We start from the raw sequence: 26,993 nt of genomic DNA, 5'->3' as shown, positions 1-26,993 counted from the left end.
TGGTCCCACCACCAGCAGCACATTCCATGCACTTTCCCATTTCTATGAGTCTCAGCCCCATCCCTGTGTGCGGGATAAACCGTAGGAAGAATGGGTGGTAACCCATCCATCAAACTGCAATCAGGAAAATCTGGAGGCCAGGTCTCCTTGGGATCATTGGCAGCCTGGGAACCGACTGCTCTCTCTCCTGGGAGCATGCAGAGTTTGTGGGTAAGGATGGACCCTGCCCACTGTGCAAGGGCCAGCAACAGTCCCCAGTGCCTGCCAGGGATGGGCTTTTACATTCTAGAAGAGAACCTGGGACAGGGCTGCCAGCCAAGCCCCTGACAGGAGCCACCAAACGAGGCCTCCAAGGCCAAGGGGTAGCAAGGACTGTGAGAAACCACCGACCAGTCCTTCCTCCCCAAGAAGTGGGCCTCCTGGAGAGAGCCCCAGGTCAGTGCTCTTAAGTGATATTTTAACAAACACTCCTAAATTGCTCACTACGTGCCCAGCAGGCACTGTTTGTTTTAAAAGCTTTATAAAGATATTCCCATTTATTCCTCACAAGAGACTATGAGGGAGGGATGATTATCGTCTCCATTTTACAGATGAGAAAAGTGAGGCACAGAGGGGTTAATTAACCTGCCTCAGATCACACAGGGAGCACATGGTAGAGCAAGATTCAGACTCAGGCAATCTGGCACCTAGGTGTGTTCTCTTAGCTTCTGAGCTAGTGGGAGCACACCCACTCCCACCCCTGCCAGCCACAGACACGAATTGCCACCCGGACAAATGGCCTGCTTCCCACTCTTCCCAGACTGGACATTTAAGGCATCTCTGAAAAGACCTCTGCTACTCACCAAGCAAAAGTGAACCATCTCAGAAATGACCCAGGGATCTCTGGCTTAAAAGGAGAAGTCATGGGCTGAGTTCCTGAGAGGCGGCCTCTGAGATAGAGATGAGCATGGGGGGGGGGGGGGTGGTTCGAGAGGGAGAGCTCTTAGGATCCACACTTCTGCGAGGGAGGGGAGAGGCAGGATTGGGCAGAGCAAGAAGCCAAGCTGGAATATGGTCTCAGCAGAAGCCAGAGCTGACCCCGAGGGGAGTGTTAGTGATGGGGCGATCTCACAGAGCTGTCATGAGTTGGGGTGAAGGCGCCCTATGTCAGCAGTCATTTCATGCAGAACCGCACAAGGAGGCACCATGGCCTGGGGCAAGGCAGCCGTCTCAGCCAAAGCGCCCCCTAGACAGTGGGGCTTTCTGCCAGCAGCGCTCCCAGCAGATGGGGAAACAAGAACTTTTTTTCCTGGAGGGGATCTGGGAAACACATCTCTGCGCCTATCATAAGTTGTAAATAAGAAACTGCTGCCAGCCCTCCGGCACCCAGGAAGTCTCTCCATATGTCCTTGTGTCCTGGTTACTTGGCTGCATCAACCAGGATGCGACTCCGGAGGCTTCAGGAAGCCCAGATTCCCTTACCCTAAACACAAGGCCTACCACTTCCTGGCTCTCTTCTGTGCCCCATGATGGGTCCCACATGGGCTGACACCCCACTCCCAAGCTAGACGTTTTCTAAGGGTCTTGAAAGATCACAATTTTCTGGATACTCACAGGGATAACAACTAGCCAATGTTAGATATTACCAGAAACGTGAAAACAGAAGGAACGTCTGTCCGGAGCTCTGATGACCTGCAGGTCCAGCTCTGCCCTCTGGCCACTGAATGGACCATTCCCTGGCTCTTAGGTCCATGCCCTGGGCTCCCCCAATCCCTTCAGGCTGACCTGTTCTCCAGTTCTTATGAACTCTGCAGGCCTCACCAGAAAGGCAAAAGGGATACTCTGAGAGGCCAAGGGGAGTTCTGCTTGCATCTCAGAAGAAATGCCAGGCAGGACAGCCACTTTTGTGAGCTCCTACTTTACCCCTGAACTGTCTAGGCCTCATTCATAATCAGAAAATGTCAGAGAAAATCCCCATGGAGAGAACCCAAAGAATTATTCAAAGCCACCTTCATCTAATGTAATTTACACCATAACTATAGTGGCTTCCGATAGCACCTTAAATGAAGGGAACTGATTACTGGCTCAGACAAGCCCTCTGGGAGGACCAACCAGCACCCCCTCAGCTGGGGAAGCCCAGACACTTCTCCATAGGGTCCCAGGGCAGCCTGAGCCACCCAGGCAGCTGCAACTGTTCCTGTGGTACTGATGCCCTGATGGCGACTTCTCCACCACAACCCCTGTTATAGGAGACCCAAGATCAGCTGACTCAAGAGTCCACCATCAAGAACACTTTCTTGAGGTCCTAGAAAAGGCAAGAACCAGAGAACAGGGACATAGGTGGTTGAAAAGTGGGGAAAATCCTAGAGCCACATTAGCCACCCCCAGGAGAGATGGCTTCTCACCCTCCTGACCTGAGAAGGGAGGTTCCAGGACTCTTTTGTTACAAGAGTCCTCCTTCTGAGGTGCTCCCCTCCTCATTCCAAAGAATAATCAGCAGATCAGACACACATCATCCCTGCCCTGCAAACTCTATGCCCACTGCTGCACCCTCAAGAGAGGGCTGCCCATCTCTGAAGCCTCACAGTTGACCTACGTCCCTACCACTCTTTCAACACAACTTCCAGTGGCCAGTCAGGGCATCTGGATAAAGACAGAGATGAAGCCAGGCTGGAGGGTCCTCCCATCAGAGGGGAGTAGGGGATGAGAGTCTTTGCTGATTTTTTGCAGCTGTTTTTGACCCACGGTCTCAGCTCATGGCACAGACAAGAGGTATATCCACAGAAACACACAGTCCACTGCCAGGCTCAAAAAGCAAACAGATGACCTCCCGATTGGTCCATGCCACATGCTAAGCTCCTCAGGACGGCTGCAGGAAAGCTCAGAGCTGCTAGGATCCTGATACAAGCCACTGGGGCTGCATTCTTTTCGGGATGTTGAAAAACAAAAACAAAATAGACAGCCCACTGCACCCGTGGAACTCAGGTCTCTAACAGTCTCAGAGTGACGGCTCCTCTACTGAAAAGGACACTTGGCCATTGGCACACAGCTAGCAGTGTACCATCTGCACCTCGCGTCTGGGAATCCTAGAGCACGCATTTGCCGCGCAGACAGCACGGGTTAGACTCACTTCCTTCCAAATCTAGGTTCTGCAGCCTCCCCACACTCACGCTGAAATATCGACAGAGCTGTCAAATCCTAAACTTCTTTCCTCATCCTCAGATTTGGCAGATGAGATTAGAGTAAGAGACAATGCTTAATGCCATCCACCAAGAGTTCAGACAAAAGTCCTCCTTTATAAACTGCTTGCCAAGAGAGTAGCAATTTATGTGCACTTTCTTACACAAGCCCTGGCATTATGTCCACAAGGTAAATTCCGTCTGAGTGAAGGTCCACGAGCACTGCTTCTGGAGCCAGGAGTCCTGCCTTCTGTACTCAGTTTTACCACCAACACAGTCTATGAACCTGAGAAAGTCATTTCACTTTCTTGTGAATAACAATTATCAGAATAGGTACTCGACTCCCTTCATATATATTATCGCCTTTAATATAACAACCCTGTAAGGCAGGTCTTATTATCACCCCCATTTCACAGATAAGGAAACTGAGGCTTATGGAAGTTAAGTAGCTTGCCCCAAGTACAGAAGAAGCTGGAGGTCTTCAAAGCCAAGAAGTCTGGTTTCAAAGCTGACAGTGTTAACTACCTTAAACACTGCCTGCCTGGGAAAGTTGGTGGATGAGCCAGGATGCATGGCTGTAAGCAATAGCAACAGCACTGGCTGATTCAAGCAGAAGAGGAATTAATAAAAGGACATTGGGCGACTCATGGAATTGCCAGGAGAGCTAGAGGACCAGGTTCTCGGTAATGCCAGCAAGTACATCACCCCAAGTCTTGCTTCAGTAGAGGACCACCCGCCAGCACTGCCCACACTGCTGACACTGGGTGCTGCTACCCACACTGCAGCCTCCAAGGCCCTGAGAACCTGAAGCTCCTGGCACTCCAGCCATTGCTAGCCAGCCACCAGCTCTTGACTCAAAGCCTGGGAAGGCACATCTTATTGATGTAAGCCAAGCCATGGGCCTGGGCCTAGATCAAGGGAAGCCAGGAAATCACTTCTCTTGTAGGAGGCTGCCCTGATCGGTCTCTGTTCCCACCAAGACTCAAAAGTAGGGAATTCCTCAAACATACGAAGTGAGTTCAGAAGCTGGGTAGTCCAAAATGACAAATGTCCAACATATGAGGAAATTGGACAATGAATTCTGTAAGGTTCTTTTCAGTAGCTGGGGTCCATTTAATTTGACAAGCACACTGCAGTGGAGAGTATTATAATTCCCATTTATTAGCCCATCGTCTGTATAAAAATATTAAACATTGTTATTAATTGCCTTTGCCTTGCAGTGCCTCTTCCATCCTATGGGAGAATACTTCTCCACTGACACTGGGTTTGAGCAGTAACTGGCTTTGACCAACGGGATAGGATATAAACTCTGCCCTAGCTGAAGCTCTGGGAGCCATCGCATGGAAGACTCTTGCTTCTTTTTCTCTTCCAGGAAAATGGCATGTCCCAAATGGAGGTTGTTTCTCCAGCCTATGCCTCAGAATGGGAAGAAGTTAGCAGAGCCCTATAGCCACCACAGTTGACCCACGCAGCCTCCAACATTAATAAGAGCAACAAATAAATGTTACTTGTTATAAGTCATTGATCGGGGTGGGGGGTTGTTCGTTATAACAAAGCAGTCTGATACATGTATACTGAGAATCATCCACCCCATTGCCTACTAAACAAAGGGAATACAAAAATAAACAGGGCCCAGTCCCTGCCTTCATGGCACTTTTCCGTGACATGCTCAAGTCATAGTTGGCACAGAGGGTGGAAATGTTTCAAAGGAGGCATAAACACAGTCCCCAGGGAGCACTAGGAAAGGAGACAGAGATTCTGCCTGGGGCTTCCAAGAAGGCTTCCTAAGGGATGTGAAACTTGAACTGGATCTTGAAGGTTAAGGCCAATGTTAGCAGAGGAGAGAGGAGGGAATTCCATGCAAGTAGGAAAATTCAGAGATACAAGAAAAAATATATATGTATGCAAGAATAAATTCTGGTGTTGCCGGCGTATAGGCAGTTGAGGAGGAGGAGTGGTGGGAAAAACAGCCAAATAGAGAAGCAGATTTCAAATGCCCTAGAATGCCATGCCAACAGGTTTCAACCTCATACTCAAGACTACGGGAATGATCAAAAGTGTGCGGCAAATCTATATTTTAGAAATATCACCCTAGAATTGGCAGAGTGGAGGAGGAGCGAGAAGCAGAGAACACAGTGAATAAGAAGACGGTTAGATCAAAACCAGTTCCTGAACTGGAACAGGGATGATGAGAACAAAAAAGTTCACAGAGCATTTCCGAGTTCATCAGTAAGACTTGGTTGGATGAGAGATGAGGCAGGAAAGATCGAGAGATGGCACAGAATGTGATGGCACGGATTTAATCACTGAATGCAGGGTGGAGTTATTCATGGATACGGGAGAAGCAGAAAGGGGACCAGGCATGGGAAAAGCTGATGATTTGGCATTGAACACAGCACATGTGAGCTGTCCCTGGGACAAACCCATGGAGGGATCCGGTTGGTATCTGGAAGAGATGGAAGAAATTCCCACCTGCTTGGAGTCGGGGAAGGGTTTGGAAAAAGCTCCAGAGATAGTGTTGACATTTGCACTAAGGCCACTAGGTGTTCACTAAGCCAACAGATGGTTGGAAGAGGGGAAGAGAACAGCATTCCAGGGCTAAGACTAAGGATGGAACCCCTAGACTAAGGATGGAAGAAGAAGCATCTGCTTCTGCTTCCACTATGGCTTTTCTCTGCATAAAGAAAAAGAAAACCTAGCACAGAACCTGTATTTCACTCTCTGGGGCATTTTCAGATCAAATGCCCCTTACTGGTCTGCTGCTGGGCTGGCGGGGGGCAGGGGTTTCTTGCTATGCCTGCAGATAATTTGTTTGCCTTGCAAATCTCTAGTCTGATGCAGTCAAGTCATTCCAGGACGAAAAAGGGACAATAATTATTATTCTTATGTGGTTCTGCAATTAACAGATTTTTCCTAAGTAAATGTCCACATGAGTGTCATTCAATGGAACTGTAAACAGAAGCCCACAAGCACTGCCACCACTACCGCAGTTTACCAATGAGAGGTACCAGGCCATGAGCAATGAAATATTTAAACTCCTTCAAGATTATATATATATATGTATGTGTATATATATATATATATATATATATATATATATATATATATACACACTTTTTTTTTTTAACTTAAGTCTAAATGTATTTATAAAACCAGGTTTCATTTTCTCTGTTTTGCTTTCTCAAACAGAGTTTTCTGGGCCTAACAAATCCCCCCCCACCGCCAATCTTGCATGACCCCATCAAGCCAGGCATCTGTAATAGGCTGTCTCCTATTTACTGCCTGATGGACACTAATTACTATCTATTTGCTTTAACTGTGAGTGGTAAAAGCCTGTCAAACTCAGGCACCCTGGCCGAAGACACACAGAAGAGTCCCTATAGTTGCCCCTGCCCAAAACACTGACATCTCTAGATGCCAGGCAGGCAGGTGGCTGAGTATTTCTTGGGCACTTTCTACATGCTGGACATTGTGCTAAGCACTTTATCTGGGTTATCTCATTGAATCCTCATGACACCCCATCAGATAGATCCTATGATTACCCCCATTTTACAGAGGAGGAAACTGAGACTTAGAGAATGTTACGGAAAGCCTATAAAGAGCAGGTGCCATATGAATAGAGTGTTGCAGGATAATTAGCGACTAGCCAGGGGTTCAAAGAGAGGAAGGCCACCCAAGCAAACTGAACAACATGGATGAAGCCATGGAAATGAGGAAGACTACAGCTGGCCCTTGAACAATGAGAGTTTGAACTGTGCAGGTCCACTTATACCTAGATAGTTTTCCATAGTAAATGCTACAGTACTACACGATCCATAGTTGGTTGAATCTGTGGATGTGACAGAACCACAGATAGAAGGGCTATCTATAAATTACAGGTAGATTAACCTGTTGTTCAAGGGTCACCTATACTGTGCGTTTGGGGAAAGGTACAGAACAGGACGGCTAAGGCACATGGTACTTAGGTAGAATTGCCTAAAAATAAATCTGGGTAGGTTAGCCAAGGCCAAATTATGAAGGGACTCAAATTTCATGCTCAAGCGTTTGGGCCTCTGACTCCAGGGACTGGACAAGTAACAAAGGAGGAAAGTGGGCAGGTGTGAGACAATAAGGAGTGGTGAGGACGGTGGCAAACTGGAAGGTACACACCCTTCAGTATGTAAAAGTATTCAAATTCTTTTTTTTTTTTTTTTTTTTTTGGTAAGTGTGAGCTGAATTTGGCTCTTAGAACATCAGCTTACAAACACTGATAGAAGCTGATAAGATGATTAACGAGGGAATGATGTGGTTGGATCTCTTATTTTAGAGAGTTCCTCTGGCCACAGTGTGGATGACAGGCTCTGTGGGACAAGACTGAGGGCAAGAAAACCACTGGGGAAGAAGATGCAGGAAAGCAGCAAGAGATGATGCCAGGTAGGGCCCGGGTGATGGCAGTGGGGGGAAAAAAGTAATGGATCTGAGAAGGAAACATTAAGGAGAAAGAAACTGGCAGGACTTGAAAGCAATCAGGATGTAGGGGAGGAAGAGTATGGGGGTTTCAAATATAATACCCAGGTTTGTGGTACAGACCACAGGGCAAAGATTTTTGTTAAACCCAGGGGGTAAGGGAGAAGAAGATAATGAGAGTTATTTTAGACAAGCAGATGGGCAAAGCTTTGACATTTCTGCTACCAAGAGAGGCCCACAGGGCTGATATGGGTCTTGGTCAAGATGCCTTGCTATCTCCATGGCTGAAGAGCTGATGGGCCCACCCAAGATGTGCTCTTCAGCTACTGCAGAGGACAACCTCTGCTGTACTACAGGGGTGACCAAAACCTCCTGGAGGTCCCAAGACTGGTGCCTATCCCCAGGCTGTGCCAGGACACCCACTGATGCATGAGGTCACCAGATACTAGGTGTGACGGTAAATTTCACGGGGCCATGACTGGGCCATAGAGTGTCCAGATATTTGGTCAAACATTATTCTGGGTGTGTCTGTGAGAGTGTTTCTGGATGAGATTAATATGGAATTTGGCAAACTGAGTAAAGCGGATTGTCCTCTTCTATGTGGGTGGGCCTCATCCAATCAGTTGAAGGCCTGAATAGAACAAAAAAGCTGACTCTCCACAAGTTATAGGAAACTCCTCCTGCATTACTGTTTGAGCTGGGATATCAGTCTTTTCCTGCTTTCAGACTGGGACTGAAACATTGGCTCTTCTTGGGACAGGAGCCTGCTGGCTTTGGAACTGGAACTACACCAGCAGCTCTCCAGCTTGCTGACTATAGATTTAGGGATTACTCAGCCTCCATCATCACGTGAGCCAATTCCTTATAATACATCTCTTTATTACACACACACACACCCTGTGGTTCTGGTTTTCTGACTGATAAACCATGTCAAAAAGGAGCAGGCCAGAACCCTGGCCCCTTGTCATCAGAGCTGGCTGGGCCAGCACGGGCTGCATGGAGAGTTACCTGAGTCTGAATGGGTCTAGTTCTCTCATGTAGGTTGGCCAGGAGAATATAAAACAAAGACAGGAGATGGGAGCTCCCCATTTACTGAGCACCTATTGTATGCTGGTCACACTGCTGGTGGCTTTTCATAGATAATTTATTTAAGCCTCACAGCAGGCTTAAGAGATGGGCTCAAATATCCTCACTTTATAGACAGAGGAACAAGGTTCAGGGCTTTAGCCAGTCACACAGCTGGCCTAGATGCAAATATGATTCCATCTTACTAAAGAGCTGTGTTCTCAGCACCCTCTACACTGCCTCCCTAGCAAAGTGCCTCCTCTAGGGATGGAAGAACAGCCAGGAGTGGAGAGAGGATGAATTTGACCATAGCATGCAAACTCCAGCTTGCGTAGTCCAGTCCCAAAGTCCACAGGTGCCAGCCCTTCAGGGGACGAGATTGGCCAGGTATGGGCTCATGGAGGGGTGCGATTTGATGTGTGGGACATGCATCCCACCCAGGCACTAATGAGTCATGCCAGCCTGGGATTCCTGGGGGAACTTGCAGGTCTGGAAGGAGTTCAGCCCTGCCCTCTCTCTTTGTATCTCTGTGATCCAGGGGGCCCTGGCACCAGGATGTGGTGCCTCCTGTCCCAGAACTGTCTGGGTACCCATGGCATAGAGTCACCAGCTCTGTCTCCACTCTGTGCTGAGCAAATCAATCTAACTTATCCAGAAGGGGATTAAGCTGGGCGCTACAGATGCGGTCAGCAATCTCCTCTAACAGGTTTACCTGTTCTGACCAAACACCAAGTGCACGTGTCTGTAAGCGTGTGTATGTATGAGAGACTGTTTATAGGTGTGTGCCTGTGTATGAGTGTGTATGCCTGTGTAGCTCTCCTTGGTTTTCACACTCAGTATGGCTTTTTCTACAGAAATATGCCTGCATCTTCCAGAAGGTCCTCTGAGTCCAGTCCCTGGCACTGCAGGACTCTTGGGCAGGGCAGCTGGGAGATGGCTCTGGTACCAGAGATCTACTTAAATCCCACATGAGCAGCTTTTCCTGGAGCCCAGGCCTTCCTCATTTGTCAGGCACTCCCCCCTCCTCCCGGGGGCAGACTCATTCACATGCAAAGCCCCTCACAGAAAGGCCAGGCGCAGCCAGAGAGGAAGGTTACAGAGTCCAAGCTCGCTCTGCTCGCACGCACCACAGGCCAATAAATCGAAGACAAGGTGCTGAGGCAAGGGATACGACTTTATTTGGAAAGCCGGCAGACCGAGAAGATGGGAGACTAAAGTCTCAAAATAACCATCTTATCGGGGTTTGCATGCCAGTTTCTTTTATAGCACAGAGAGGGGGAGGAAATGAGGAAGTAAAGTAAAAAGGCCATAAGTTTTGCAAATATCCCCTGGAATGGCCAGCCTTGGGGAGGGGATGTGTTAATTTCTTCTGTCTTGGCAGCCATCCACAGGTGGACAGGGTCTGGATGTTTCCCTGATCAAAGGCATTTTGGTTTAATCAGGCAGGGGGCAGGGTTCCCCGAGGGAGGCCATTATGTATAGACAGTATCCTTTTAGTGAACAAAAGCAATGGGGAGCAAAGGTTAAAGTAAAAGAAACAGATCCAACATGTAGTCAGATTTGGCTCTTCCTTGTTACAGGAGAAGCCTGGAGAGGGCAAATTCCAGCCCTAAAATGGGCAGGGCCGGGAACAAGCTCCCTGCCATCTTAACATCTGCTCAGTAACTTAAGGCAATTTTTAAATAAAGTGGACAAACGCCCTCCCTCCGCAGGTAACAGGAAGATAGAAACTTTCTCTCAGCTGCTGCTGCCGGGGCGGCCCTATTTCTGCCACCAGGAGATGCCTTCAAGGTGTGGACTCTCTCAGCGATATCAGGGCCGTATTAACTGAACCCAAATCCAAATAGCACTCTGAACAGACATACTCAATGTGCAAATGGGCAAGACAGGCCCATAAGCTTTGCTATCCGGGGTGCCTTTTGCAGTTTACCCTTCTGGAAGCCAACCTGCTCAAACAAATTGTGCTGCAGGCGTCTTATTGAGGAAAAGGAGTGGCAGACCATTGGCCATTTAGTTGTGGAGCTCTCCCAGGCCGCATGGAGCTAGGATTTGAGACAGAGGTCCCGACCACCGTTCTCTGCTGCCCACCACCTGGACTAAATCACCTGTGGGGTCCTTCAGAGTTCACAACCCAAGGCCACACTGGTCAGTTGTGGCAGCCTGCAGAGAGCACGCACGCTCTTGTCAATCAACACTGCAAACAACGTTGCAATCAACATGGCACAACCGAGCATTGCTGGGTGCTGACTGGAAGCTCAGCCTGGAGCCGCCAACTCCCAGTTCCTGGGAAAGCCCTGATGAGATGAAGCAGTGCTGGAGGGGGCAGAGCCGGGGATGTGAAGCCAAGGGGCAGGAGCCTAAGAGTGCCTCTGGGGCCTCGAGGAGGTGAGGGTGTGGCCAAGTCACTCACAGAGGACGGCACATGATGCCCACGTCCACTCCGAGCTGGGCACGCTCTGAGGACGTGACTCCAGCCAGCTGCAGCCCTTGCCCGGGGCCATCGCTGTACCTCTCACGCCTCCTGAACACAGGCACTGGGGCAGAAAGAGAAAACACTACACGTAGATTTATCTCAAATGTGTACAAACCCACTGCTGCCTTCAGCAAAGACTAGGGAGGCTGGAAGCCAATCGTGGTTTCTAATAAACAACTGAGGCATTACAGTGTATGGGCTTTGAGAAAATCTTGCAGAAAGCCCCATCCAGAGGCCTCTCAGAGCCCTTCCCAGCAACATGTGGGAGGGGCTTGGGAGTCATCCAGCTGCACCATGCCTGCCCAGCCCCCCTCCTGCCCCCTCACCCCTCCTGCCCTGCAGGAAGAAGCCCTGGCTGGCCTATGCGTGCCTGTACAGGAGCATTCACCCTGCATGCATATCCCTGCTGCTCACTCTCCATTTGCACCCTCTCGAGAGTCCACTCTTCGCTCTTCCCTGCCAGGCTCTGTTCCCTGGAAGGAGGCTCCTGCCTATAGCATCACCCAGCCTCCCTTGGTAGGGCTCAGCCAATGGGAGGCATAGCAGAAAATCAGAGCATAAGACGAGAATGGTGGGGGGACACATCTCTGGCAGTAGCCATGTCCTTCTGTGACTATCGCTCCTGCCAGGCTGCATCACTTCCAAGACTCAGGCTCTTTCCTACCTTGGTAACACTACTTCTTCCCTTGTTCCATCAGCCCTAGGTGTGGCAGAGCTTCCTCGCATTGTGAGTCTCTGGACACCTCACCATTCTTGACCTTTAACTCCATCCTTACCTCTTCTTCGTTAAGGCCTCTTTATGTGAAACAGTGGGGTAAGTCCTGATTTGTGCCAGTTCCCTTCTGATAGGTATGAATGTATCTGTCTATATGATGCACGTGTGTGTGTGAGTGTGGGTACAGGCAGGCTATATACACGTTCAGCCCTGTGCGTGCATCCCCGACACACGCACATGACTCAGCTTTTCCCTGAACTTCCAAGGCTGACAGAAGGAAACCATCTGTGGGCGTCCATCTCTGTATCCCAGAATTCCCTGTACCTACTCCCATCCTGATGCCGTTTTGAAATGTTTAGTCTAGGTCTCTTCCTGACCCTACTCGATGGTAAACTCCTTGAGCGCAAGGAAAGAAGGGGGAGTGGGAGACAGTACGAAGGAGAAAGGGAGACGAAAGGAGAGAGGAGCAGGAGAAAAAGCTATCATTCATTGAATACCTGCTATGGAGTCATTTCTCTATTCTAAAGACCATGTAGATAATCAGTCTCATTTTACAAGTGGGAAGCCAGGGCTCAAAGGTCAGGGATAACAATTCAAAAACCACATAGCTAATGAGCAGCGGAGAAGCATTCAACCGTAGGTGAGTGCAGGCCCTGCCCCATCCCAGGCCACCGTGCTGTTTTGTTGTCCCCCCACCAGGACCACAGTTACAGCCAAATAGTAGGTGCTCGGTCAATGCTTGTAAAACTGAACTGAATCTGAGAAGGAAATCCAATGGCATGTTAAGTCCAAAGAGAAAGTTCACAGTCCTGGAGACGGCCAAACTGCTCAAGGCCTGAGCTCAGGTCATCTTGAACAACACACAGATGGTGTCGGTGGCTGCAGTCCTACAGAAAACACCAGGGCTTCCCCGGAGCTGCTTCGAGGCTGGTCCTTAGTCAAAGCCAGGGTGTTGGTAAGTTGCCAGACAAGGGCTTTCTGATGGTCAGATACATGGTTGAGAATCCGAGCATCAGGAGAATTGGCTGCTAACACATCCCTCAGCCTACCCTCTCAGCAAGGCTGGGGCGGGAACTCAACGGCAGATAACTTGCAGAGAGTCTATGTCACTGATAGAAACTAAAATGCCAGGTAACTAAGTAGACAGCAATGAGGATGTTTAATAATTATAATAATAATAATAACTAGACATCCTTTGAAGGTCAGATGGCTCAAAGTTTGGGATCTGTTCAGGGGCCAAAGTGGGGCCTGGGCACACCTGCTCCATCATAATGACCAGATGTCATTCTGGTCCCTTGTCTACCCCTGCTACTCCCCAGCCACTAGTTAATTTCTAGGACCCTAAAAATCTTGCTGTGGTCTGGCCTCAGAAGTACCTGCCTATCTTGCCAAAACTAGCAAGAGCTGCTGCTGAGCTGCCCGCAGGAAGAAGCTCCATCTTCACAGCAACCTTGAAGTGTGATACATATGGTGAATAGAGGAAAAACTGAGGCTAGGCCAATTTGCCAACAGTCACACAGCTGGCAAGTGATGGAATGGGATTCAAATCCAGGTCTGCCCTGTTCCAAATCCTGCCATCTTTGCCACACCCAATGATGCCAATGCCCTCCAATCCCATTCAAATGCCATAGTGCTCCTTATCCCCAAAGTAGAAGCGTGTAGGTCTCCCTAAGGAGCCACTGGGAGCGAGGTGACAGTGGCTCAGAGACAGATGCAAAACATCTCCAGATCGGCAGAGCCGGCCCCCACGGAACTGAGTCAGGGCTCACTGTGGGCACCCTGATCTCTCCACGACGCCGGCTCTCCACAACAGCTATTTATAAACCTCATTTGTACAAACAGGACAGCATATTCTGGCTTTTTTTTCTGCACTTTAAATAACTAAGTTATGGATGACGGAAACAGAATGGAAATGTTATCCAATCCCAGGCTTGCCCTGGCGCACGTCTATACATCCGATAGCTTCTCCTGCTGCCGCTTCTAATAGACTCCTCTCCTCTCTGCCTCATTATCTCCTGCTCTCCTTTGTGCTCCTAAACAAAGGCAAGGTGGGCACACAGCCAGGACTTGCTTACCCCCCACCTGGCAGAGGGAGCAGGAAGGGACCAGCCACGCTCCCAGGCCCCTCAGGAAATGACAGTACAAAGACCTAACATGGATTGAGCCCTTGCTAGATGCCAGCACTGTACGTTGTCTCATTCAATCCTCATCATTCCCCATGCTATGACCCCTATTTTACACATAAGGAAACAGGCTTAGAGAGGTCAAGCAGCTTGCCCAAGGTCACACAGCTGGAAAGTGATGAAGCCAAGACTCAAACTGGGGCAACCTGACCCTGGCATCCAGGCCTTTGACTATAGCCAGTTGGTTCAGGCCCCTGGCCACAGCTAGTCAGCCCTAACAAACTCCAGTGGTGATCCCTAACACCAAAGTAATGGCTCCCAAGGGAGGCCAATATTCAAAGAGGCAGAGGATGACCACGGGATCTCCCAGGGCCCTCTGCAAGCCAAATCTGGAGGCACTGAGCCCATGGCAGGTGTAATATGAAAGGAGAGCTCTGACCAGCCATTTGGTCTCGCCCTTACCCTTAGTAATGGTTTTTAATCATTCATTTAATCAGTCATTCAACAGACATTTGCGGAAGATCTACTCCATGCCAGACCCGGTGCTGGGTGCTGCTGATGCAAATGTAAAGATGACACAGTGTTGTCCTCAAGATGCTCAGCCAGTCAGGAAGACAGATGAGAACATGGTGGCCGAGTCAAAGGCACCCACACGCCCAACGAGGTGCAGAACTATCCCTGCCCAAGAGGTGCGATTGCCATCCTACTGCCATTCCGCATGACTTGAGAACTTCCATCTTTTCCCCAATCCATCTTCCTTTCCCCTGGCATTTCCCTTGTTTTAATTAGTAGACAAACAGAACCTGTGCAATCCTTGCCGGCTTCTTGATGAGTTCTCCACGCTGTGCTTACAAATGCAACTGCAGACAAATTGTTCCTGCCACCTGTCCAAGGAGATACGCTGGTGGCCTTTAAATGTTTGATTCTGTTGATGTTCCTTATGCGGCAGGGCCACACAATGAGTCTGCCCGAATCTTCTTCAGTGTGGGAGGAAAACAGCTCAATGCAGTGGAGACAACATGGGGTGGGGAGCCAGCAGGCCTGGTTCAGGTCCTGGCTTTGCCATTGCCTTCTGAGTGACCCCAGGCAAGGCTGTTAACTTCTCTGAACCTCCATGTCCTTGTCTTTCAATAGCGGAGATTGGATGAGGCACTCCGCCAGGTCCCTTCCAAAGCCCCAGGGAGCATCACTGCGGCTCTCAGTCCACAGCCCGGTGCTTTCTACGTAACACAAAAGAATGTGTGAAGAATTCTGTTGGTGAGGCAGACCCTGGCCCCACCAGCTGGAGACTTGGGCACTTTGGTACCTGGGTAAAAGCGTGAGATTCTGAGCAGGCAGACCTGGGCATTCCTGGTTCTGCCACAGAGCAGCTCTGGAACACTGGGCAAGTCAGTGAACGTAAAGGAGCCTCAGTTTACTCATCGGTAATATGATGACAACAATACTTTCTCCGTTGGGTTGATGTGAAAATTCGTTTGAAATAATGTGATTGTTGGCATATGGCAAAGCTCTGGGTGCAGTCTCCTGAGTCATTTTTTTCTGTGTTGCCTCTGTTGTCCTACGGGGCCAAGTTCCGATGTCCTAGGGCTGACCCCTTGTTCCCCTGGGCTCCAATTTCCAGGGCTGGACCCTGAGCTGCTGCCACCCCTGCTCTGCCCCAGCCAGATGGCTAGGCCCAGCTGCCATTGGCTGGACCTTCTGAGCTCCCACAGAAGGTCCTGCTAGGTCCGCCTGACCAACTGGTATGCAGTAACTTCCTCTTTGGAAGTGCGGGTGCTGCCTACTGGCAGATGTGTTCCAGACCTCCTCTGCCACCTCGGTGACCCAGGCCCACCCAACCTGACCCATGAGTGCATTTCCTGCCTGGCCCACTTCTTCACTCTGTTTCTACCCTGGGGACCATGTACCATGCTGGGCTCTGCCCTGCTCCCTGGGCCTCACTCAGAAACATGCGTTTCCGCCCATTCCCTCACTTCCTGCAACTGCTTCTGGAGTGCCCAGAAGAATCACATGAAATCACCAGGAGGGCCTTTACCATGTGGAGAGTAGTCCCTCCCCAAGGAGCTCCAAGCCCCTCACTCATATCCTGTCCAAACACATACACAGTAACTCATGGGTTGGTCCAAGCAAGCTGGTCTTTCAATCTCCATTCCCTCTCCAACTATTCTGGACTATTCTTTGAAGGAGTCTGTATAGGGAAAGACCTGAATTATCAACACCTTGGGCTAGACTGGGCCCATGGAAAAGACCACCCAGCAATAAGAATAAGAAAAGGTTTCATTTATGGAGTTCCAGGCACTTTATATATATTACCTTGTTGAACTTGACCCAACAACTCAGTGACACAGGTACTGCTCTCACCTTTATTTTACAGAAGAGGATCAGACCGGTTAGCAAAGTTCCCAAGATCATAACACTACTAGGTACCAGGCCAGGCTGTCCAGCTGGGTCTGCCCCAAGGCCCCAGTGCTAAGCCACGTTGCTGTCCCACCTCCCAAGGGAGGCAAGGCAGGCTAACCTGGCAGGGCAGGGAGAAGAGGAAAGGGAGCAGAGCTTCCACTTCCTTTGTCTTCCATCATCACTCAAGACCTGATTGGACACTGCTGTTCTGGTCTCTGCTAATTCCTGCCTTCCCTACATCAGGTTCTTCCTCTATAGCTCTTTAGTCGAGAAAACCAGCCAAGACCTTCAGCAACTCCAAACCTTGGAAAGGAAGATTGAGACAAAGGGAAAAGTCCCCCGGTCCCTGCATGCCACTTAGATAGATCACAGCTAGAGAGATTCTCCAAAGACAAGGCTTTACAGGGTTTGCTAATGGGGTTCAGCAAAACGATGTTTTGCTTCATACATGGTGGTCACACATAGGGCTTCTTTCACCACCACTGTGGCTTGTTCAATTCCTTCAAGGCAGAACTGTGTGTCAGGAAAGAACAGGGCTTGGCTAAAGCCAGTCAGCATCATTACCTAAACTTCTTTACTTTCCTGGAATGCATGCGATGCCCACGCTCCCTGGATCTCCCAGGTCGTCTCATGCGGTTACATTTCACCCTCTACAATGAAGGCTCGCTATGGGTCAGGCATTGTTGTAAGTGCTTTATCAATATTAACTCAGCCAATCCTTGTAACGACCCTGGGAGATAGGTGCTACTATTAGTCCTATTCCAAAAATAAGGAAACTGAGGACAGAGAGGTTGCATAACTTGCCCAAGGTCACACAGCTAGTAAGGGGCAGAGCTGTGATTCAAACCCCGACAGTCCAGTGCCACAGTCTGTATGTTTAACCACTGTGCTACTCCAGTCTGCATTTGCTAGGGATCATTCCATATACAAACAAAGGCAGATATATCATTATACTTTTATAACACTTTTAAAATGGATTGCCAAGTCAGAAAAAAAAAAAAATCCCTTCTCTAACCATGTTTCTTAGGAGAGAGTTTAGAAATTGTGGTCACCCAAAGACAGGTGATCACGTTTTTAAGGGGAAAACATATTGGAGGTCTGCGTGGTGTCTAGACAGAAAGCTGAGGAGAAAGGATTTGTCCATGTGCGTCTCCAGGGCTGCCCAGGGAAGAGGAGCATGATTTGAGGTGACAGCTCCTAGTGATTAGTCAGAAATAGCCCAGCCGTGGAGGAGAGCCAGCCACGAGGCTGGCCAGGCCTGGAAGAAAGAGCTTTCAAAGCAATGCTGCCCAAAACCAAGTCCTTGGACTTCCTGCAACAGGGTCACCTGAGGATTTTGTTACAAACACAGATTCAAAACCTTACCCCAGACCCATGAATGGGAATCTCTGGGGAGGGAGGGAGGAAGGAATGGGAGGGGTTATAACCCCCAACCCTGAATCTATAACAAGACCCCCGGGGGTTCTGAGGACAGGGAAGTTTGGAATCCTCTGCTGTAAAACCTGACGTCTCTGTTTGCTGTTAAGTGTCTGTGCCCCATGCATCCTTGGGAACTACGACTCGGCCACCAGAATAAACCATGCCCTACAGCCCAGCCCCAGATACACGGCGGAGTATGATCTGATGCTGATATAATATATTAACATCAATCATGAGCGCTACTGGTTATTAGCATTTACTGTACGCCAGACACTGCTAGTGCTTTCCCGATCTTATTTGTGCATATTCTCATCACAGCCTTGTGCTGTAGTTGTGGTCAACCTTGATTTGCTGATGATGAAATTAAGGCTTAGAGAGTCTGGGCGACTAGCTCAGGGCTACACAAAAAGCAAGCAGCCGAGATGGAATTCAAACCCGTTCTGTCACTTTGACTGTTCCGGCTCTGAGCACAAGGTCAGTGCTGCAAGCAGGCCACCCTCTGCCATCATCCCCAGGGCCACACTGGGGCTGGGAAGGCCACCGGGTGACGAAGCTGCTCTTCCAGATGCACATCCATTTCAGCCGATCCCCCAGGGGCATCTGTCCCCCTGTTCTGACACCAGCCAACGTGCTGGGCCAATACCAGCTCCATTAGGCCCGAATCTGCAGGATGGGAGAGGTCAGGATGTCATCACCTGAGACAAACACTTTGATGCTGGAAAAAACAAGCCTAAGGCCCCAGAGCCTGAGGGGCTCCTCTGGGGACCTCACACAGCTTGCCTTCTGCTTACGGAATGGTGTCCGCTGACCTGAGGGGGAATCCTCACTTCCGAGATGTGTGCCTCAGGAAAGCTGCTCACCCTTTCCGCAAATCTGTAAATGGTGACAATGTCCACGGCCTCACTGGGTGTCTGGGAGGATTAAAGTTGACGCCATATGGAAAAGGTGCTTTCCTGGCCCCCGGCCTACACACTGTAGGTACTCAGACCTCCCCCGCTTTCTCCTCCCGTTGCCTTCTTTAATTTCTTGGTATCACCCCCATCTGGACAGTGCTGCCAGATCTCCTACCCCAGCCCTCAGGACAGAAATTCCAAGAACCTGGGGGCTCCTTTGCTGGCAAGGTGTACCCCACATCTGCCCACCCTCCCACCGTCAGAGCTCTGGAGGCCCTCAGCCTCCCTGTTTACTCAGCCCAGGATGCAGGCTTCCCAGCGGCAGGGCCGTAACTGTCTTGCTCTGTGCTCTTTCCCTGGGCTAGAAGAGTGCCCAGCAGGGAACCAGGTGCTCAGTTCATGCTGAATGAATGAATTCGATCACCTGACAAAAGGGAACTGTGCATCGGCTCTGCGCAGGGCCCAGTGCTGACAACAAACCCATCTGGAGCTTGTGCTTCTGCCCTCACATCTGACACCCAGGCTCCCGCTCAAGGGCTGCAGACGGATGGAAGGTGCCTTCCTACCCTCCGTGCTCCTCTCGCCCCGAAACGCGGCTAAGTCAGCAGTGGAGCCTTACTCTTCTTCTCCCTTCACTTTCGTCCTGGGGACAAAGCTCCCCGAGAGAGATGCTCAGACCATGGCCTCCTGGAACTTGCCATGTAGGCCCAGAGTTGGAGCTAAACCTGAGGAGGAAGCAAGTAGCCGTCTCTTGGTCTGGCCACCCCTCCAGAGAGCTGTCCTGACACATTCTTAATGCTCACATCCTCCTGCAGGAAAATCCACTTTCAAGACAGGAAGAGACACAGGCCTGAGCCACAGAAGCCTCACGCTCAGCTCTCAGAAGGCCCCAGGAGGCCCCAGCTCCAACCGCGGAAACACCAAGCAGCCGTGAGGTTGGATTGCTAGGAGCACAGCGGGAAGCTGTCCACAGGGGAGCCTGAGAAGGGTTCCAGGCCCCCTGGTTCCCCACCAATGAACTAATGGATCCATCTCAACTACTTCAGTTTATTTACTGATCATTAAAGACTCTCCTCAAAAGCTGGAAGAAGAAAAAATTTCACGCCAAGCTGGTGGGTGATCCCCGTGTTGGTGTGACGTGCTAGCTCGGAAGTGTTTTCTGCTGCTGTCGTGGTTCGTCCGCTAAACTGCATTGATGCTGTGTCCCAGAACACGGGCATAGGCAAGAACGGGGACCTACCCTGGCCCCGGCTCAGGAGAGAATACAGGTATTTCCAAAGAATGACTACAACCTCTTCAGTAGAAGGTAAACAGAATTTGGTGATCATGGGCAGGAAAACCTGGTTCTCCGTTCCAGAGAAGAATCAAACTTTAAAGGACAGAATTAATATAGTTCTCAGTAGAGAACTCAAGGAACCTCCACAGGGAGCTCATTTTCTTGCCACAAGTCTGGATGATGCCTTAAAACTTATTGAGCAACCAGAATTAACAAATAAAGTGGACATGGTTTGGATAGTGGGAGGCAGTTCTGTTTATACGGAAGCCATGAGCAGGCCAGGCCATCTTAGACTATTTGTGACAAGGATCATGCAGGGATTTGAAAGTGACACATTTTTTCCAGAAATTGATTTGGAAAAATACAAACTTCTCCCAGAATATCCAGGTGTTCCTTCTGATGTCCAGGAGGAGAAAGGCATTAAGTACAAATTTGAAGTATATGAAAAGAACAATTAATGTGAAAGTGTTTGCTGATCTATTTCAAGCCTCCTCCTGCCCCCCAAAAATTATGTATTTTTTGTTGTAGAGACTTTTGTTGACTTTAGATCTATGGATAATTATTTCTAAGCAAAGTACTTTTATTCCCCATTAATCTTAACTAGACTGTATCAGATACCATTTGTGAAACATTTCTTTGCTGTGACTGCCTGAACGCCCATCAAGAGTCAAGAATAGGTGACCAGCACCTGCCTAGGGTAGAACATCTACCAAGACAGCCCAAAGTGGGAGAGTGCCCTGGTAGCATGAGCTGAAACCAGAGCCTATAGAGCTAGGAGCTAGGCAGATGGGTCCAAAGGTCAGAAATGGATTATAAACAGAAGAGCTAGCATTCAGTTATTAAAATTAGATCAAAAGAGGGACTGCGGATTACTTTATATCACACTTCTTAAAAAAATTCTGTTCACTCAGACCAGGAGTCAACAAGTTGAAAACTCCAGGATATTCCACAGGGATAGTAAAGAGACAGGTACGAGACTACCTTTTCAGTGGTTAAAGGAGAAGGTCTGAGACCTTATAAAACTTTGTTTCTGATCTTCAGTGAGATTGCATGGGATGTTACAATGATAGAACAAGAACTGGCCGCTCTTTACAAAAAAGAATAATCTAATATCAAGCATAATGGCTAGAATTAAAACTTCAAAGAGGTAATAAATTGAGAATGAATATTGCTAGAAACCAAAATTAGTAAGTTAGAAACTAAACTTCACAGAATTAAAAAATGAAAATTAAAACATGTTTTACCCACCACGTTAGGGAAGATTTAGATTAAGTATCCAAAAAAAAGAAAAATAGCATTTTCTGCCTTATAAATTGGTACAACCTTTTTAGAGCGTAAGTTAGCAATATCAATTAAAATTCAAACCCAGAACTTCCACTTCTAGAAATTAATCCTGAACAAAGAAATGGACCCAAGAGTATCTGTTGCAACTTTTTTTTTCAAACTTGGAAACAGCCCAAATGTTGATTAATAAGAAATACCAACCAATATGTCTATAAAATGTAACATGTGCAGCAGCTAAAAAGAATGAAGTACTGACAGAAAAATGCCCAAAACTGCTAAGTAAAAGAAGCAAAATTGTGTATAATACTTAAAATGTTTAAAAAATGTTCATGTGTGGGAAAAAGCATGCTGCAAACTGTTAAAAAAAAAAAAAAAAGAAAGAAAGAAAAGCCGGAAGAAAAGCTATGTCTGGATCTTAGGGAGCAAAACAAAACAGAACAAAACCAGAGCACCAAAGTGTTAGCAGGTGCTGCCAAAAGAGGGGTCAGAAATAAAGAAGACGGCGTCTCAGGCTACCAAGGAAGTCGATGGTGGACCAGAATTTTCTTTACACAAACGTGATGTATGGCTTTGAGACACAGCACCTGGCAGAGACGAGGGGTACCTCTATTCCCAGTACCAACCCCAGGGAGGGTAGAAAAGGGCACTGGGCCAGGGACCAGAAAGCCATGGTGGCACTGCAGCCCAGCCCTTCCCAAGCTGGGCAACCTTGGATGAGGGGCTTAACCTCTCTGGGTCTCTGTTTCCTTCTCTGAAAACTGAAGGAGTTGGACTAGATTATCCTAAACATATTTTGTGGTACCATAAACTCTTTTCACTTCCATGTCAACATTTCAGACAGAGATAGTCAGTTCTGTCATCTTCTCCAGCGCTGAGACGGTGTCCTTGTAACCTTGGCAAAGGACCCTGGAAGGTGCGTGATAATTGTTTCTCTGCCTCGTTGCTATGGAAACTTGCAACTCTTGCATCCCTGGCGCTAGGACAATAGCCTGCCTGGAACTCCTGGGTGGTTTGGGTTTGTTTTGTCCACATGCATTGTAGGCACACTGAAGTGTTCCCAGAGCTGAAGGTGGTGGCTTGCTGATAGGAGTCACTGACGCTCCCCCTTTAATTACCAAGTTTCACTAGAAAGCTTGGGATCGCGACAATCGCATTAGCAGCACTGATGCTGCACTGAGGGGCTCCCACAATCAGCGCACCCCTAGGCCCTGAAAACTGATCCCTGATCTGCCTTCTGCAGGCTTCCCTTGGCTTGCTCTGCGACTTTGGGGTGACCCTTTATTACTTTCCTGCCACCTCTAATGAGACATACACTTCAAAAGGTTGCCCTCAACAAGCACTGAAAGATACAGCAGCCCCTCTGTGTGACTCTCTCTTATCATGAAAACACATCAACTCAGCAGACACGTGTGTCAGAAAGCAGGTCTTCTAGTGCCCAAACAGAAATGTGTAATTGGCAGAAAGGCTGCTGATGGCGGTGCTGTATACTCAAATTCTGTTTTGTCAGAGAGGGAAAACGGGTTAGAAAATCCTCCCCGTCTATAGTAACCCTATAAAATGCATCAGATTTGCCCCAAGGTTTGTGCAATGTTACAACTCTCTTTTCAATAGTGGTAGTGAATTTGGAAACCAGAAATGTGATCATTGAGGCATGCCGCCTGGCTCCTGATGAAACAGAGCAAGCAACAGGCTTCCTGGCTTGCCCACATCCAGTCCTGAGACCGCAGCGTTCCCCACTGGCTGGGATTAATGGGGGGACACTGTGGCTGCCAACATTTCTCACTGTCACACTCTGCACCTACAAGCTCTTTCACCCTCCCTCCCCAAACAGGGCAACCTGCCACCGCCTGAATAATTGCCTGCATTTCCACGCATGCTTCACACGCAGAATCAACCCCAACTCCTCTATCTCTCTCACCTTCCCATACCTGATTGGTCACCAAGTCTTCCTCAGACTCCACCTCTATTTCCTCCACTACTGTGCTAGTTCCCACCCACGGCCTTTCTCACCTGCACTCATCCAGTCATCTCCCAGTTGGACTCCTTGCCTTCAGCCTTACCCTCTCCAAGCCATCCTCCACCAGAGTGGTCTCTCTAAACCACAGATCTCATCATGCCACGCTATTTACTGTTCTTCCGTGGCTCTCCAAGGCTTGCACCATCAAGTCGTAATCCATGAGCCAGACATATAAGGCCCTTCCTGCACTGGCCCCACCCCCAGGCCACCAATGTGGGAACAGTTCTTCATCTAGCCCAACCCCCCTCCTCTTAAAACCTTCCCTCACCCTCTCTACCCTACCGGATAGAGCAAGTCATAGCCACCTCTGTGCTACCATAGCAACCTGGGCTTCCTCCCCTTAGCTCTCCTAGTTCCAGGACATCTGCATGTTTCTTTAGATATCTGTCTCCCCTCCAGACCATGAGCTCTTTGTGGGCAGGGACCCCAACTTAGTCATTCTTGCAAAGAGCGCGGTGCTGGCACACACTTAACAATTTTTCAATGAATGAATGAATGAATACATGAATGGAAAACTTGCCATATGCTACTTGCTTTTCACATGCAAGTATAACTTTTCACATGTAGAATAACTCTTTCCGCACCCTAGTTACAGAAAGCAAACAAGCCAAGCTCAAAGAGGAAGAACCTGGGTATCAAGAAGAGAATGTGGAGTGAAGAGGTGAAGAGTTAAGCTGCTTGGGTTCAAATCCTACCTCTACCATTTTCTAGCTGTGTGACTTCAGTCAGCTTTCTTCACTTCTCTGAGCATCCGGAGGAAGAGTAAATAATCTGACCTTCCTCATAGGTTCTTGTAAGCATTAAATGTTACATAAAGTACGTGGGAAGGGTCTGGTGCAAGGCAAGTGCTCAATCAATGTTAGTTACTATCATTAGGGAGGCACCGGTTTCCCAGGTATTTCTGCCATTTAGAGAACAATGAGCTCTGCCCAAATGGCTGCCGTGTCTTAGATGTTTCTAGAGCCTTCATTTCAGGAAGTTGTTGAGTTAATTCCAGCCTTGCTGATCTGTGAAAAGTGTGGGTCCTCAGGGGCAGAACCCAAGGAAGGGTCTGTGGGAAGATGGCATCTCTGGCTAGGTGTCCACCATTGGAGCTTCATCCCCATCTCCTAATTGGGCCACCTCAGCCCCCAGTCCTGTGCCCACTCCCCTGGCTGGCTGAAATGACAGGGGCTTGGCGCAGGGTAAAGGGGGCTCAGTGGGGACTCTGGGAACCCTGCAGTCAGGAGTTTGTCATGCCTTCAATTTCAGGGTGGTGATGTCCCTTCTCTGCTACGGCCTTAGTCTGTTCAAGCTGCTAGATCAAAATACCTGCGTGGCTTAGAAACAAGAGAAAGTTATTTCTGACAGTTATGGAGACAGGAAGTCCAAGATCAAGATGCCAGCCAGCATGGCCGTGTTTTGGTGAGGGCCCTCTTCCTGGTTCATAGCCGGCACCTTCTCTCTGTGTCCACACAAGATGGAAGGGGCTGGGGATCTCTCTGGAGCCTCTTTCGTAAGGGCACTAATCCCATTCCCGAGGGCTCCACCCCATAACCTAATCTCCTCCCAAAGGCCTCACCTACTAAGACCATCATCTGGGGGGTTAGGATTTCAACATATGAATCTGGGGGGGACTCAAACATTCAGACCATAGCAGCTACCCTGTCCCCGTCGTCTGCACCACCTCTGCACAGAGTGGTCACTCACAAGTGCTGCTGGAGCCTTTTCCACGCTGGGGGAATGGGGTGAGGCAGGCCAGGGGTGTGGGGAAGGGGACAGGGAAGAGTGGCACGGGGAAGGGCCTGGCTTTAGCATTCAGCACGCCGGCCCCGAGGCTCAGCTTCGCCCCAGCCACCCACTGACCTGCACAAATTCCATCTCTCCCAAAGTCCCAGGCTTGTTCATCTGTAAAGTGAAGGGCCCTGGGTTAGATCACCGTCTCCTGCATCCTGTGGCTCAGGGACGTGACCTGGGCTTCAAATGTGTTGCAGGGTGGTGGGGGGACAGGAGAGGGTGCAGTATTGTTTCCCATTTCCTTCCCCCTACCTCCCATGCTGGTGCTTTGGGCTCTGGTGGCTTCCGGAAACACCCATTCTTCTTCAGACAGGAAAAGCCTTTTCTAAATCATTTTTCCTCTCTCTAGGTCCAAGCCAAGAAACCTGGAACAATAAAAAGCCAGCCCAGTCTTCTGTCATGATTGTCTGCAAACCTAATAAAAATGGATACCCTGGGCTCTGGAATGGTGAACACGGGTCTTCCTCATCAGCCAGGAAGGTCCTCAGGCTTCAGTATCCCCTCCAAAGACAAGAAGCCGATGGCCAGTGGGCCCAACCAGGACACCAAGACCCCATGGATGTGGGTGGCCCAGCCTCCTCTGGCTCTCAATTGTCAGCCTCGGAGAAACCAGGCACCGTTGTAATGGAAATGGAGGGGACCCAACCTCCCGTACATGTGGGGAGGGGGTGACTGTGTTCTGTGTGCCAGGAGTGCTGGGTCCTGCTGATTTATTTACAGAGACATACCTTCCCTGTTATTAACAATGAAACACTTGGATATCTACAGAGGTCTTGCTCTGTGTCAGGCACTACACTAAGTGCTCTGGCTGCATCAAGTCATAAAGTCATTTGGTTATTCAACCAAAAACTTAGTGAGCACTCAGCATGTGCCCAAAGCTGTGCTAGGCACTGGGGCACAATGTGAAGGCATGGTTCCCTCACTCAGGGAGCTAACAGTCTAGGGTTATGGCTCTCAAACTTATGTGTGCATCCAATGAGAATCACCTGGTGTGTAACTCTGGGCCACACCACCAAACAGAAATCTTCACTTTTCTCAAGCACATTATCTCTAATCCACACTTTGTGAAACACTGGTCTGGTACTATGGGAGAAACCTATTACCATGCTCATGTTACAGATGAAGAAACTGAGGTTCAGAGAGGCTGAGTAACTTTCACTACATCACACAGCTCATAAGGGGCAAACCTGAATAGGGACACTGCTCTATCTGATTTCAGAGACAGTGTTCTTAATTACTACTCTACCCTGCCTTCCCAAACCTTACCCAAAGAATTATAGCCTTATCAAATCATTTCACTGCTGTGTAATCCTTATGACTACCTAACCATATGAGGTAGAAGGTGTTACTAACATTCCCATTTTACAAGTATAAAAATGGGGCTCAGAGGTAGAGCAACTTGCTCAAGGTCACATGACTAGCAGGTCCCAGAGCCAAGCTTCAAAGTCAGGTCTGTCCCACTGCAAGGCTTATGCTCTTTCCGAGACTAAACTTCTTCTTCTTTTTTTTTTTTTTTAATTGGAGTATAGTTGCTTTACACTGCTGTGTCAGTTTCTGCTGTAAAGCAAAGTGAATCAGCCATACATATACATATATTCCCTCTTTTTTGGATTTTCTTCCCATTTAGGTCACCACAGAGCACCAAGTAAAGTGCCCTGTGATATACAGTAGGTTCTCATTAGTTACCTAAATATTTTATACATAGTAGTGTATATATAAGACTCTACTTCTGAAAATTCTTTTGTGAAAATAAGGAGCAATCAAATGTAAAAGCAACAACGAAAACCAGCCATGGACAAAAGGGAAGGACAAAAATGCAGATATTGTTAGCAGGTTAGACTTGGAGGAGAGGAGCTGTTTCTCCCACGGTCTCTGGGGATGTTCACAGGCACAGAACCCCTGAATCACCTGTGCCCTGTGGAGCTCAACCCATGGACTGAGAAATTCC

At 48.8% G+C, this 26,993-nt stretch overlaps 2 protein-coding genes across 5 annotated transcripts in view; one reads left to right on the top strand and one right to left on the bottom strand.

Annotated features, from left to right (window-relative positions):
- GALNT18 (polypeptide N-acetylgalactosaminyltransferase 18) overlaps nt 1-26,993 on the bottom strand; it is a 346,389-nt gene that overhangs the window by 250,657 nt on the left and 68,739 nt on the right. The window lies entirely within an intron of this gene.
- On the top strand, nt 18,594-20,426 carry LOC103002085 (dihydrofolate reductase-like). The gene is made up of 3 exons (XM_057552343.1): nt 18,594-18,744; nt 19,508-19,622; nt 19,838-20,426. The coding sequence occupies exons 1-3, from the start codon at nt 18,594-18,596 to the stop codon at nt 20,424-20,426; spliced, it is 855 nt and encodes a 284-aa protein (XP_057408326.1).

This window comes from Balaenoptera acutorostrata, chromosome 9 (assembly GCF_949987535.1).
Source record: "Balaenoptera acutorostrata chromosome 9, mBalAcu1.1, whole genome shotgun sequence".
NCBI classification, from domain to species: domain Eukaryota; kingdom Metazoa; phylum Chordata; class Mammalia; order Artiodactyla; family Balaenopteridae; genus Balaenoptera; species Balaenoptera acutorostrata.
Note: the sequence above shows the minus strand (reverse complement) of the source record. Positions and strands in the feature narration are given on the sequence as shown.

What these genes read in the sequence shown, in the direction of transcription:
- LOC103002085 (XM_057552343.1), top strand. Translation starts at nt 18,594, where the DNA reads ATGGTGTCCGCTGACCTGAGGGGGAATCCTCACTTCCGAGATGTGTGC. An exon ending in GTTGACGCCATATGGAAAAG is followed by an intron (nt 18,745 to 19,507) that starts GTGCTTTCCTGG and finishes ATCCTCCTGCAG; the next exon opens with GAAAATCCACTTTCAAGACA. An exon ending in CGCGGAAACACCAAGCAGCC is followed by an intron (nt 19,623 to 19,837) that starts GTGAGGTTGGAT and finishes GTGACGTGCTAG; the next exon opens with CTCGGAAGTGTTTTCTGCTG.